This window comes from Mastigoproctus giganteus, chromosome 4 (genome assembly GCF_048544385.1).
Source record: "Mastigoproctus giganteus isolate SK-2022 chromosome 4, ASM4854438v1, whole genome shotgun sequence".
NCBI classification, from domain to species: Eukaryota; Metazoa; Arthropoda; class Arachnida; order Uropygi; family Thelyphonidae; genus Mastigoproctus; species Mastigoproctus giganteus.
In genome coordinates, this window is record NC_143578.1 from 204,688,281 (window position 1) to 204,702,802 (window position 14,522).

The window sequence follows — 14,522 nt, forward strand, 5'->3', positions numbered from 1 at the left end:
TTTTATATATATATATATATTATTATTATTATTTATTTATTTTTTTTTTTTTCACTCACTCATTCATCTTTTTCTCACACACTGGGGGGAAGGGGGTGCAATGGCATGTAATCTAAATTTAAATACTAATGCACGATAGTTAAGTTAAATAAGCAAGAATATAAAAGATTAAAACTAGGGTTAGTATGCACTTAACTGTAACATTTATGGTTTGTGTTCTTTTTTTAATACAATTGCACTCTCATTCATTCTTCTGGCTTTCATTTCATTTGTTCGACTCTTGCTTTCTGCACTGCCCTCTCTGGGCACCTCAAATTACTGTTATTCTTCAGTTGTGGTGCAGGCCTAGCCACAAGTTTTTTGGCACCTCCATAGCCAGGTGGGAAGAAGGAGCAGCAGTGCGTAGCACACGCTTCTTGATTATACCGGGGTTGGAGCCCGTCACCACCAAATATGGAGGAAGCGGAAAGGTCAAGGGAATGACCACCGCATATTCCCGGAGCAATATGGCCTTAGTTGCTAATGCTCCTAAAAACCAAATAACAAACAAGTTTTTTGCAGGCTAGGGAAGAATGCAGTGATAGTGTTTGTGTTGTTAGTAAATGTTTGTTAGTATATATAAAGTCATGTAAGTTATTATTAACTTTGTATTCTTTGAGCCAATTACATTTTGCTCTTCCACTCATACCCATTCACCATAACACTCATTCGCTGTCTCTTTCCTTCATGCTGGGTCACTCTTTCTTTCGCCAGGTGGAAAGGAGCAGCAGTGTGTAGCATGCGCTTCTTGATTAGACCAGGGTTCGAGCCCCTCACCACCAAATACGGACGATGTGGAAAGGTCAGGGAATGACCACCGCATATCCCGGAGCAATATGGCCTTAGTTGCTAATGCTCCTAAAAACCAAATAACAAACAACAAATAACAAATTCTTTCTTTCCAAAACTGACATTCCTTTTTACCATAATTCCTATTTCACTCTTTCACTCAGTGCCCAGCTTATTCATTCTGTCTTTCATTCTCATTCGGCCCTAAGTGCCAAGCAGTAGTGCCCAAGCAATATTTTGTGAGAGACGTAGAGTGCGGATTAGTTATATTTATTTTCCAGTGTCTCTATTCTTCCTGTTTTTCATATGTGATTCTTTACTTAAATTCTTTGAAGTAGGAATCCAGAAAGGAAATACACCTTTCTTTCCTTGCACTCGGAAAGACTATTTATATAATCCATACTAACCTAACTGACTTTCTAAACCACTTGGTCACTGGTGGCACTGCTCCTGCCTTTACGTGGTGGGGCCGGTAACCTGGGAGAAGAATAGCACTCTCCCAGATCTCTCAAACAGAGATGACTTAAATGCATGTAATGCAAAATGGAGAAAAAAAATGGAACAGAAACTCCTGCTCCTCTTTTTTTGATACTGCATTCATTGACTGATCATCCTTTGAGTAAGCTCTCCCCCATTCTTAATACAGAAATGTCTTGAAAATGTGGTGGGCCCTCCAAAAATGGTTTGCCTATTAAAATCTGGAGACCTTATAGTGGAGATGAGTGAGAATAAGCACTCGGAAAGACTATTAAAAACATTGGATTTTGGTGGAATTCCCACAAATCTCTTCGTGCCACCCTAAACTCCTTTAAAGGGGGTAATAGCTGAGTGGGATCCTCTTAATGTTTCTGATAAGAGATTTTTCAGGAATTAGGCAATCAAAATGTAATAAATGCCAAAAAGGATATTTATCAATAAAATTAAGAAAAGGGTTCTTACTCCTACCCAAAATAGTCATTCTTACATTTAAAACACCGATTCTACCAACAACTGTTAAAGCTGGATATTTCAAAAGAGCATGTTCACACAGACTGCACCACTGAAATGCAATGCTGCCCAAACTGTAAAGGAAATCATTCGGCATTTTCAAAGGAATGAATCCAGTGGCAGACAGAAAAGAATATACAAAAGTACAAAGGGGAACACAAGGTGACATACCAAGAAGCAAAAATAACTTTTTCAATTTCTATAAATTGCTATCTTATTCTTCAGTTATGAAAAAGCAACAATTCATAACAGTACGTACAGATTGTTCAGTTCCGCCAAGCATCTCAATTTCTGATTGGACAAGGTTGGTCCTCTCTACACTAAAAGAGCAGCCTACACAACAGCAATCAACTCATTCAGTAAATACACCATTGACAATTCTGCCAGATAAAAATGCTGTACAACAGCCAGTTAATCAAACAAGCTCTGAAAGAAATAATCAAAAATCAAGTACTGATACCATGGACATAGACAGAAATTCACACCGAGACGAACTACTTCTTGAAATTCATGCAGAAGAGGAGGACATGGACATCACCAGACCAAATTTCCCAAAAAGGGAAAAAAAACAAGACTAGACAGGTGCAAATAAACCACATCCCGTAAGCAAGCAGACACACCCGATAATAATCAATAATGCATGGAATTGTTGCGGACTCCGAGCTAACTTAGATGGTGTTTATGACTTAATTACCAAATATAATCCTGCTGTTCGTCTACAGGAAACAAACCTGACCCTTAAAATATCTATGAGCATAAAACATCATATAATGCTTAGAAAGGATAGGAACGACTCTAATACAGCACATGGAGGTGTAACATTGCTAGTAAACTCCAGAACTCCTTTCAGACCTGTCCCACTGCAAACAACTTTAGAAGCAATCACTGCTAGAGTTATGGTTGAGATAGTTTCTTATACCTTTTGCCCAATTATTCATACACTTTAGCAGATTTGGATGATTTAGTTATTCAGTTGCCACCCCCTTTCTGTATCTTGGGTGACTGGAATGGGCATCACCCCTTATGGGGTTCCTCGCAACTTGATAAGTAAGGTCAGTTAATTGAAAAATTTCTTGAAAGGCACAACTTAACATTATTAAACAATGGGACTCACACACATGTGCATCATACCTCAAGGTCAACTTCTGCAGTTGATCTTTCAATATCCTCACCAAACCTCTTTCCGCTTATTAACTGGATGGTCACTGTTAACCTTTGTAATAGTGGCCATTTTCCAGTAATATGCACACTGTCAACTAACTCTCGTCCTCTGAAATAAGACTGTTTGGAAATTTGACTAAGGTAACTGAAAGAAATATCAAAAAAGGGCACATCTAGATATTCACACCATTGAGACTCTCACCATTGAATCTGCATTAACTTATATAACTCAGCAAATAATAGCAGCTGCAGAAATCGGCATACCCAGATCATCCATGAAAACCCACTCACACCCAAAAATATGGTGGAATGAAGCCTGTAGCAATGCCAAAAAAAGAGAAGAATAGATACTGGAACTTATTTCGTAAATACCCAACCACATCTAATCTCATACGGTTCGAGAAAGCTAGAGCTAAAGCTCGTTATATACAACGAATAAGCAAAAAAGAGACATGGTCCAGATATGCCTCCACTATAAACAGAACCGCAAATATCAGAACTGTTTGGACTAAAGTTCAAAGAATTAATGGAAAATATCTTCCTATAACCATTCCGATAATACTTCTAAAAGGGGAAGAAATCTGCAATCCTCTTGAAATTGCTAATACGTTAGGTGAAACATTTGAAACTCTCTCAGCTATAACTGCATTTGAGCCAAGCTTTCAGTCATATAAAGTACAAGCAGAAAAATATAATCTCAATTTCAGTACTTCATGACAGCTTCCATATAATGTACTCCATACCATGACAATGTTACACAGTGCACTTGCAAGATCTAATAATAGTACTGCTGGCCCTGATGGAGTTTACTATGCCGTGATATATCATTTGAGTGAAGACTCCCATTCTGCTCTGCTAAAACTATATAATAGAATCTTTGATGAAGATATCTCCAATCCTTGGTTGTCATAAAGAGGTTAAAAAACGTAAATGAAAAAAAAAGAGAGAAGACTGGTGGTCTTCTCTCATTTTTTTTTTTTTTCATTTTTTTTTTTTTTTTCATTTACGTTTTTTAATCTCTTTATGACAACCAAGGATTGGAGATCTGCATTTCTGCTTCCTTGCGCTCATTTTAAAATCTGTTTAAAATATTTTCACCCCATTCCCCACCTTAATTCTTTTTAATGCTTCTTCCAACCTAAATTTAACCACCATCTACCAAAAAAATTTATTGCAGATTTATACAAGGTGAGTAAGTTTTCTATTACGTTTTCTAAGCATTTGCTATTCAATTTTTAGACAGATTTATCACGGTATTATAAGATTACTATAATTTCACTATTGTCATTTATTATTATTATTATTATTATTATTCATTCATTTATTTATTATTATTATTCATTCATTTATTTGTTGTTGTTATTATTATTATTATTATTATTCATTCATTTATTTGTTGTTGTTATTATTATTATTATTATTATTCATTCATTTATTATTATTTTTTTTTTTTATAGTTGCCTATTATCTTGAAGGACGAAGTCGTGGCCAAATAGCTTCTAGATGGAAGCAGTCACTTTCACCAAATGTGAAAAAAGGGCCGTGGACACGTAAGGAGGATATGGTAAGCATCTCATGACTGGGAATGGTTAAATGGGCACAAAAAATAATGGGAAAGGATTATTGTTCATAGGCAGGGGTAATTTCCTTAAAACAGAATATATGAAAATCAGCTAAAAGAATTTTGATTAATGTTTTCATCTTCATCACCACTACTTGAAATTTTTTTCCTTTCTTTTTATGACATCTATTTTTAAGTCAGTTTGCAGTTTGTTGCTTTGATATCTTTGTATCATATGTGTTACCACTGGATGTCCACTTGTCATCTTCTACAGAAAGGCTGAAATTAATTTTATTGAAAAGTTTTTACGAGGTAAGTTTACTATTACTTTTTGTGTTTCCTGGACCTTGTTATTCAGATTCGATTTTAATTTGTCGTTGCTTTGAGGGAAATTGCAAGGAATGAGAATAAAGCAAATTCCTTGACATTTAGTGTCAAGGTACTAAATTTAGGGCTTTTTCTGTGATACTTTTATCATCATATCAAATCTGACTTTTTTGATGAAAATAACAGATTTTCATTGACTACAGTAAACTTTTATTATTTATGCTAACAGAGAAGAAAGGAAACAAATAATTTGTAAACATGGACTAAAAATAATCATTTTGTTTTTAACCCAAATTTTAATAGGCCAGGCTTCTTCCCATTTTGCTTTTCTTAGAATTAATTTAGTTGAGCCAGGCTCTCACATCCCTAATTTATTTTTATAACTAGGCCTATGGTTGTCTTGTACCAGCAGATGCTCTAAAGCAAGTCCAAATTGTATGATTTTTGTTTTTTTACAGAATTTTTGGTGCCCATTATTATGATACTTTCTTATATCCAGGTATGTTGATGATTTTATCAATCTTTATTCAAATATTCAGCTTCACTGCAATTTCTGAAACTTTCCGGTGGGGATGATAAGGTCATCTCTGCAACAAACGTCTTTGATGTGGATAACTGTGGTTCTTCCAAAACACAGTTCATCATCTGTGTCAACACATCTCATTTGCAGTGCAGTGCACCACACAGAAACCCGTGTCTTTCTCATAACTAGACTTCGGATTATATGCAGTCGCATATGCAAATGCATATTGTGGCCATAACTTAAAGGTATAAAAACACCTACTACACTATCAGAGAGTGGAAATTTGGTAGATGGAGAGGTTGACAGTGGGGAACATTTGTTGTAGAGCTGCAAGAGGACAGTGATGATGTGTCAAAAACGAGAATAAAATAGGCCACTGATGAATGTTACCCACCAGGTGGCAAAGATAGAAAACAATCGGTAATTCCGTGGTAAAAGGATCCCTGAAAGATAAGGTAATGTATGAATTGAGAAAATAGTGCTAGCAAATAAAAGGAAAGAAAAAAATAAAATAAAATAAACATGTAAATACCCCACAGTTTTAATGCCATTTTGCTATTTGATCTCATGCTATCGACTATATCAAATGAAATGTTTTCGTTAAACATACAAAATATGAAATCTGTAACAAAACTTCATATGGAATCATGGATTGCCAATTACAGAAAATTTTTTTTTTTTTTTTTTATGAAAACCCCAAACATGAAAGGTATCAAAACCTATAATACTTAGTACCGTGCATGGGTTGAAGGAGAAGTATGCGGGGAGTGGGTGCCTATAGAAGACATTATTGTGTTCTGTGTTGTTTGCAAAAAGAATGTTCCAAGCAAAAGAAATATTCTAGACCAACCAATGTGTGAAAATGACATCACGCATGGTCATGCAAAGGAAAATCAAGGAAAAATATTAAGAGCAGTCCCTTTTAACCAAGCCATGTACTTCAAAAGAAGAGAAAAGTGATTTTCTAAGGATTTGTGACTCACCCTGGTAAGCAGCAATATCCCTTTCAAAAAGTTATACATTTGAGTCTTCAAATGTATAACTTTTTGATTAATGTTTTCATCTTCATCACCACTACTTGAAATTTTTTTCCTTTCTTTTTATGACATCTATTTTTAAGTCAGTTTGCAGTTTGTTGCTTTGATATCTTTGTAGAATACTTATAGAATACTTAAAAAATTATTCTATAAATCAAAATATTTCGGTAATTCTTCAAGAATTACCATAATGCTTGGTAAGCATTATGGTAATTCTTGTCAAAGAATTACCATAATGCTATTTATGATGACATTATTCACAATATTAACATTAGTAGAAGCATCCAATGCAAGAAACAAGCTTATGCAGCATCAGCCAAAAAAAACCCTCCCATTTCACCCCTCCATTCATTCCAAATGCCTGTCCTGCTCAGCCTTAAATTTATTTAGGCTATCAACTTCCACAGGATCTAGAAAATTTGGGCAGATGGGCTAAGAAGTGGCAACTGAAATTTAGCATTGAAAAATGCAAAGTACTGCATATGGGTAGAAGTAACTACAGAGAAACATATCAACTGTGTGGTACTACACTTAAAGTGGTAGAAAATGAAAAAGACCTGGGAGTCTGGGAGTAATTGTGCAGTCAGATATGAAGTTTTCTGAGCAATGCAGACAGGCTGCCAGGGCAGGGGTGTTGTCAATGATATACAGGAATTTTGCTAGCAGGGAAAAGAAGGTGATCATCCCTCTGTATAAGGCAATGGTCAGGCCACGCCTTGAGTACTGCATGCAGGTCTGGAGGCCTCATTTTAGGAAGGAGGTAGATTTGCTTGAGCATGTACAGAGAAAGGCAACTAGATTGGTGAGGGGAATGAAGAGATCCTCTTATCAGGAGAGGCTTAAGTTCTGCAAATTGCAGCAGCTGGAGACTAGGCACCTGCGAGGTGATCTGATTGAGGTGTATAAGGCCTTGAATGGGTTGAGCATGCTGAATTCTGATGGGATTCTTCCACTTGTTCAGATTACGAACCTAAGTGGGCATGAATTGAAATTGAAGGAGAAATGTAGAATAGATGTGTGGAAATTTAGCCAGCGGGTGGTTAATTGCTTGAACAAATTTCCATCTGTCATTGTGGAAGTTGATAGGTTAAATAAATTTAAAGAGGAACTGGGCAGACATTTAGAGGGGATTGTTTCGTATTTAAAAAAATTTTTTTTTTTTTTTTTTTTTGGCTGATGATGCATAAGCTCATACACTTGCTTTCTTGCATCACATGCCTCTACTACTACTACAGCAAGAGATGAAACTCTGTTTCACCAATCAACTACCTGCTGGCTCATGCTGGCTAAAGGAGAATTTCTGCACATCTATTCTAACAACTGTCTTTCCTCAATCTGAATCTATGCCCCTTCAGGTTCTTAATCTGAGCAAGAGGAAGAATCCCATCAGCATTCAGCTTGCTTGACCCATTCAAGGCCTTATACACCTCATTCAGATCACTTTGTATGTGCCTACTCTCCAGATGCTGCAATTTGCAGAACTTAAACCTTTCTTGGTAAGAGCACCCCTTTGTCCCCCTTACTAATCTTGTTGCCCTTCTTTGTACTCATTCTAGCAACTCTATATCCATCCTAAAATGAGGCCTCCAGACCGGTACACAGTACTCAAGATGTGGCCTGACCATTCTCTTGTACAACAGGATAATTATCTCCCTGTACCTGCTAGCAAAATTCCTATATATCATTGATAAGACTCCATGACCTGACTGCACTGCTCAGAGAACTTTATATATATGACTGCACAATTACCCCCAGGTCTTTCTCACCTTCCACTTCTCCGAGTATAGTACCACACAGTCGGTACATTTCTCTTGGGTTATTGCCACCCATATGCAGTACTTTGCATTTGTCAATGTTAAACTTCAGTTGTCACTTCTCGGCCCATTTGCCCAATTTATCTAGAACCAGTTGGAGTAGCATACTGTTGTTAACAACCTTGCCAACCTTTGTATCATCTGCAAACTTGGACATTAAGCCTGATATAACTTCATCAATATCATTTATGAATATACAAACAGTATATTCATCAATGATATTGATGAATATACTGTTTCATCTCCAATTTGTACAGCAGTCCAATTTGTACAGCAGTCTTCCATGTGCAGCAGTATCAAAAGATTTTCTGAAATCCAAGTATATGATATAAAATTATTTTTTGCATCCAGTTCCTTTGTGTCCACATCACAGTATACAATCAAATTGGCCGGACAAGACCTTCCTTTAACAAACCCATGCTGTCTGTGTCTTAACTATTACTGCAGTCTTGTCTAGATGATCCTCCAATGCTGCTTTAACCAATGACTCTATTATTTTCCCCAGAATAGAAGTTAAACTAACAGGTCTATAATTACTTGTGTCACATTTTGAATTCCCCTTTGTGAATTGGTGATACATTTGCACACCTCCAGTCATTGGGGATCTCCCCTGAGTCCAACGAAGCTCTCATAATTATGGCTAAATGTTTGCTTACTTCTTTTGCTTCCTCCTTCAGTGTAACTGGATAGATCCCATCCACCCCAGGTGCCTTCCTTAGGTTTAACTTCAACAATTTCTCCTCCACTTTGATCTTAGTTATTACAAAATCATTTAGCTCCCTGTTAGAGTTTGATAAACTTCTGGCATTCCCCTCCTTGAATAATTCATCATATGTGAATTTAGATGCAAAATACTCATTCAGTTTATCAGCTACCTGTGCATGATCATCAATAGTCAACCCATCTGTGTTTAGTGGTCCAATCTAATTTATCCCTTTCCTTTTAGAGTTCACATAAGTAAAGTGTAATGCTGGTTTTCCTCGCATCCTTTGCCAAAGATTTCTTGTAATCTGCCTTCGCCTGCCTAATCTCCTTCTGTGTCGATGATAATCTTATAGGCTTCTGTGTCGATGATAATTTATATGCATCCCATACATTTTTCTTCTCATTAATTCATCTGAAATCCATTTAGGCCTAAACTTTGAACAGTATTTCTTAGTTGGTATGAAAAGCCAAGATTAAGGCCAAGCTTCCAACATTAAGTTGCTGAAGGCCTCCCATTTAGAATTCAACTCTGGTAACATCATCAGTTGATCCCACTGTGTAGAATTAAAGACTGTCTGAGACCCCATAGTCACCTTTACAAAAGCAAAAGCTCTTTCCTTTAGCCTTGATGGTAGTTACCTCTTTGAGTAAATCCCACTTCAGCACACTGTGATCACTGCCACCTAGTGGTTCCTTTATCTGCAGATTCTTAATGCATGAAGAATCACTATTGATATCCAGATCAAGAGTATTACACCCTCTAGTTGCCTCCCAAACATGCTGCTGTAGAACACAATCATCCAAGAAATCAACAAAAGCCTTGTTAATTGGTGAGTGACCATCCCACAAATTCCAGTCAATATCTGGGAAATTAAAATCCCCCATTATAAGACACTCTGATTTACTGGCCCACTCTATTTCTCTGCACAATTGCTCATTTTACTCATGAGATTCATTAGGCCTATTACAGACACCTACTCTCATTTTTCCTTTCCCAGTGCTTATGTCACACCAAACAGACTCAACAGTGCATTGTCCAACAACATCAATTGGATGCACTTCCTTAGATTTTGTGTTTCTTAACTAACAGCATACCCCTCCTCCCTTCCTGTCCTGTCTATCCTTTCTGTACACATTATACTCTCTAAATTCCAATTCCGCACTTCTTATATCTGTATGACACCACGTCTCTGATATCCCTGCAATATCTGCCTTTGAGGTCTTGACCAGCACTTCAAACTCATCAAATTTATTAACCATACTCCTAGCATTGGTGTTCATGCATGTATACATGCACCTGTTTCTACTCTTAGTTACCCTTACACAGCCCGTGTATTTACTTGTTCCACTATGACTCCCAGCAGTCCTGGAAATCTCCAACACCTTGCTTTCCAGGCTGCTGCTCATTCTAATAGATGCAGTGCAAGGATCACATTTGCCTCTACCTGCGGCCACTGTTAATCTTTAATCTGTGTTCCACCCCAGCTAGCAGTTTTCTGATCCACCTAACACTGCCTCAAAAGCATGAGCATATATTCTTGGACACTTTAAATTTAAGTGTATCCCATCACTGTAGAAGCAATCTCTCCAGGGCCGAATTGATTGACAAGGCTCTTATCATATACTCCCTCCTGTCATATCAGGGCAGAATTGCAGACGCTTTCACAATCAACCCTACCTCATGACTTTTTTTTCAGCATTGTCCTGTACTTATTGAGTAAATCTTCAGATGTCTTACTCTTAATGTCATTAGTTCCAATCTGTACAACAGTATCACCTTTTGTACCCTTACAAGATCCCAGGCCACACTGAGATATCAGGAAATGAATGTGCAGACTATGCTACCATACCTCTATGCAACCCAGCCTGATCATGTTTTTGCATTCCATGTGTTGATTACAGATCTAATATATGAAGGATATATAATGAACAATGCACACTTCTATGGCAAGCTCAAATGAATAATAAGCTCTTTCAAAGAAAACCAGAACCACAGTTATGGGCTTCTAGTTTCCGTGCAACCAGAAAGTAGGAAGTGATAGTAGTAGTAGTAGTGGCACATGATGCAAGAAAGCAAGTGTAGGAGCTTATGCAGCATCAGCCAAAAAAAAAAAAAAAAAAAAAAAAATAATCACACCATTCCCTCCAAATGCCTGTCCAGTTCCTCCTTAAATTTATTTAACCTATCAACTTCCACAACGACAGATGGAAGTTTGTTCCAGCAATTAACCACCCGCTGGCTAAAGGCAAATTTCCGCACATCTATTCTACATCTGTCCTTTCTTAATTTGAACTTATGTCCCCGTAGGTTCGTAATCTGAACAAGTGGAAGGATCCCATCAGAATTCAGCGTGCTCAACCCATTCAAGGCCTTATAGACCTCAATCAGATCACCGCACAGGTGCCTAGTCTCCAGCCACTGCAATTTGCAGAACTTAAGCCTCTCTTGGTAAGAGAATCCCTTCATTCCCCTCACCAATCTTGTTGCCCTTCTCTGTACACGCTCAAGTAAATCTACATCCTTCCTAAAATGAGGCCTCCAGACCTGTACGCAGTACTCAAGGCGTGGCCTGACCATTGCCTTATACAGAGGGCCAATCACCTCCTTTTCCCTGCTAGCAAAATTCCTGTATATCATTGACAAAACCCCATGACGCGCCCTAGCAGCCCGTCTGCACTGCTCAGAAAACTTCATATCTGACTGCACAATTACTCCCAGGTCTTTTTCATTTTCTACCACCTTAAGTGTAGTACCACACAGTTGGTACGTTTCTCTGGGGTTACTTCTACCCATATGCAGTACTTTGCATTTGTCAAGGTTGAACTTCAGTTGCCACTTCTTAGCCCATCTGCCCAAATTATCTAGATCCTTTTGCAGTAGCACACTGCCATTACTGTCATTAACAACCCTGCCAACCTTTGTATCATCTGCACACTTCGACATTAAGCCTGATATACCTTCATTGATAAATATACAAAACAACAGTGGACCTAACACCGAACCCTGTGGGACTCCACTAATAACATTAGTCCAAGAAGAGCAGCACCCATTGATTACCACTCTCTGTCTTCTAGCACTTAACCATCCTTTTATCCATTGTAGCAACTTACCCTTAATATCATTCTGCTCCAATTTGTACAGTAGTCTTCCATGCGCAACAGTGTCAAAAGCTTTCCTGAAATCCAAGTATATGATATCAAAATTATTTTTTGCATCCAGTTCCTTTGTGACCACATCATAATAACCAATCAAATTTGTCAGACAAGACTTTCCCTTAACAAACCCATGCTGTGTTTGAATTATTGCTGCAGTCTTGTCTAGATGATCCTGCAATGCATCTTTAACCAGTGACTCCATTATTTTACCCGGAACAGAAGTTAAACTAACTGGTCTGTAATTACTCGTGTCACCCTTCGATCCACCTTTGTGAATTGGGGACACATTTGCACATCTCCAGTCCGTGGGAACCTCCCCTGAGTCCAAGGATGCTCTCATAATTATGGCTAAGGGTTTGCTTAGTTGCTTTGCCGCCTCCTTTAATATAACTGGATAGATCCCATCCACCCCAGGTGCCTTTCTTATGTTTAACTTCAACAATTTCTCCTCCACTTTGCTCTCAGTTATTACAAAATCATTAAGCACACTGCTACAATTTGATAACCTTCTTCCATTTTCAAACTGTAATAATTCCTCACGTGTGAATGTAGATGCAAAATATTCATTCAGTTTGTTTGCTATCTGAGCAGGATCATCAACAGTCGAACCATTGATGTCAAGTGGACCAATCATATTCATTCCCTTCCTTTTAGAGTTTATATAAGTAAAGAAATCCTTGCTGTTTTTCTTAGCATCTTTTGCCAAAGATTTCTCGTAATCCGCATTCGCCTGCCGAACCTCCTTTGTGACCTGATTACAGACTAGCTTATATCTGCCACAGGCTTCTGCGTCACCTGATAATTTATATGCATCCCATGCCTTTTTCTTCTCTGTCACGAGTCTCATTAGTTCATTTGATAACCATTTAGGCCTAAACCTTGAACGATATTTCTTAATCGGTATATAAAGTCTAGTAGCTTCCACGATTAATTCCTTGAATGCTTCCCACTTAGAATTTACTGTTTGTAACATCGTCAGTTGATTCCACTGTACAGAATTTAAAAACTGTCTGAGACCACTGTACTCCCCTTTACGGAAGCAAAAACCCTTTCCTTTACCCCTGACGGTAGTTACCTCTTTGAGTAAATCCCACTTCAGCACACTGTGATCACTGCCACCTAGTGGTTCCTTTATGTGCAAATTCTTAATACACGAATGATCACTGCTGATAACCAGATCAAGAGTGTTACTTTCTCTGGTTGCCTCTCGAACATGCTGCTGCAGAAAACAATCATCCAATAAATCCACAAAAGTCTGACTAGTGTGTGAGTGACCAGCCCACAAGTTCCAGTCAATATCTGGGAAGTTAAAATCCCCCATTATAAGACATTCTGATTTACTGGCCCACTCTATTTCTCTGTACAATTGTTCATTGTACTCATTCAAGTCATTAGGCCTATAACACACTCCTACTCTTATTTTTCCTTTCGCAGTGCTTATCTCACACCAATCTTAACCCATTGCATTAATTGGTCACAGTCAGATTACTCATCAGTTTCTCCTCACAGGAAATGATCTTTCACAGTGTGTGCATTGCAACTCTATGTTCAAAATGAAGCAGATTCTTGTTGGATGCTTTCATACCTGGCAACTTTGTTTTCTTACAATCTTGACGAATCTATGAAACTCTGTTATATTAGTTAGAGGCATTTGATGCAAGAAAGCACTAGAGGCATTTGATGCAAGAAAGCAAGCTTATGCAGCATCAGCCAAAAAAAAAAAATAATAATAATAATAAATAAATAAAAAATAACCACTTCCACTTCACTCCTCTGTTCGTTCGAAATACATGTCCAGCTGAGCCTTAAACTTATTTAGGCTATCAACTTCCATATAGGTAACAAATAACATATCATAGGTAACAATGCTAATCTCATACAGTGATTCTGCTTTCTTAAATGGATAAAATTATATGATTGTTTCGGACTGTTTCCATAACAGTCACCATGGGTAAATTCCACATCACTGATAGGCAAGATATGGCCTAAGCAGTCCTTGCACCAAAAATAACAGTAACTAGTACCAGAGCTCTTCATGGGATAAGAAGAAACCTATAAGCAGAAGAAAGAGATAATAATAATAATAATAATGAGAGAAGGGTGGCAGATAAAAATGTTAAAAGCATAGGTTTTTAACTGAGAAGCATATTAATTCAAGAAGAGTATGTAACTAAATATGTAAGAACTAGTATGGTGTGATTTAAGTGAAAACAAAATGAGATTGCGAATGTGCTCCATATGAAATGAATATGTTGACACTTTATGGAGACATATTTTGTGGAGTTGACAAGCAGAAATGATCATGTGGGATATTAACTTTCCAGAAATTGACTGTAAATTGTTTGCACAGCAGCTTTGTGTATTGATCAGGGATTATTCATATATCTACACCTTAGAGATACCACAAGACTGAACAATATCTT

The 14,522-nt window shown here is 37.5% G+C and overlaps 1 protein-coding gene across 1 annotated transcript in view; it reads left to right on the forward strand.

Annotated features, from left to right (window-relative positions):
* Nucleotides 1-14,522, forward strand: part of Pbp95 (proximal sequence element A Pbp95) — a 542,864-nt gene that overhangs the window by 286,282 nt on the left and 242,060 nt on the right. Inside the window, exon 12 of the mRNA XM_090372002.1 lies at nt 4,434-4,540. Coding sequence (XP_090228128.1) covers nt 4,434-4,540 — 107 coding nt within the window. The remainder of the gene's footprint in view (nt 1-4,433; nt 4,541-14,522) is intronic.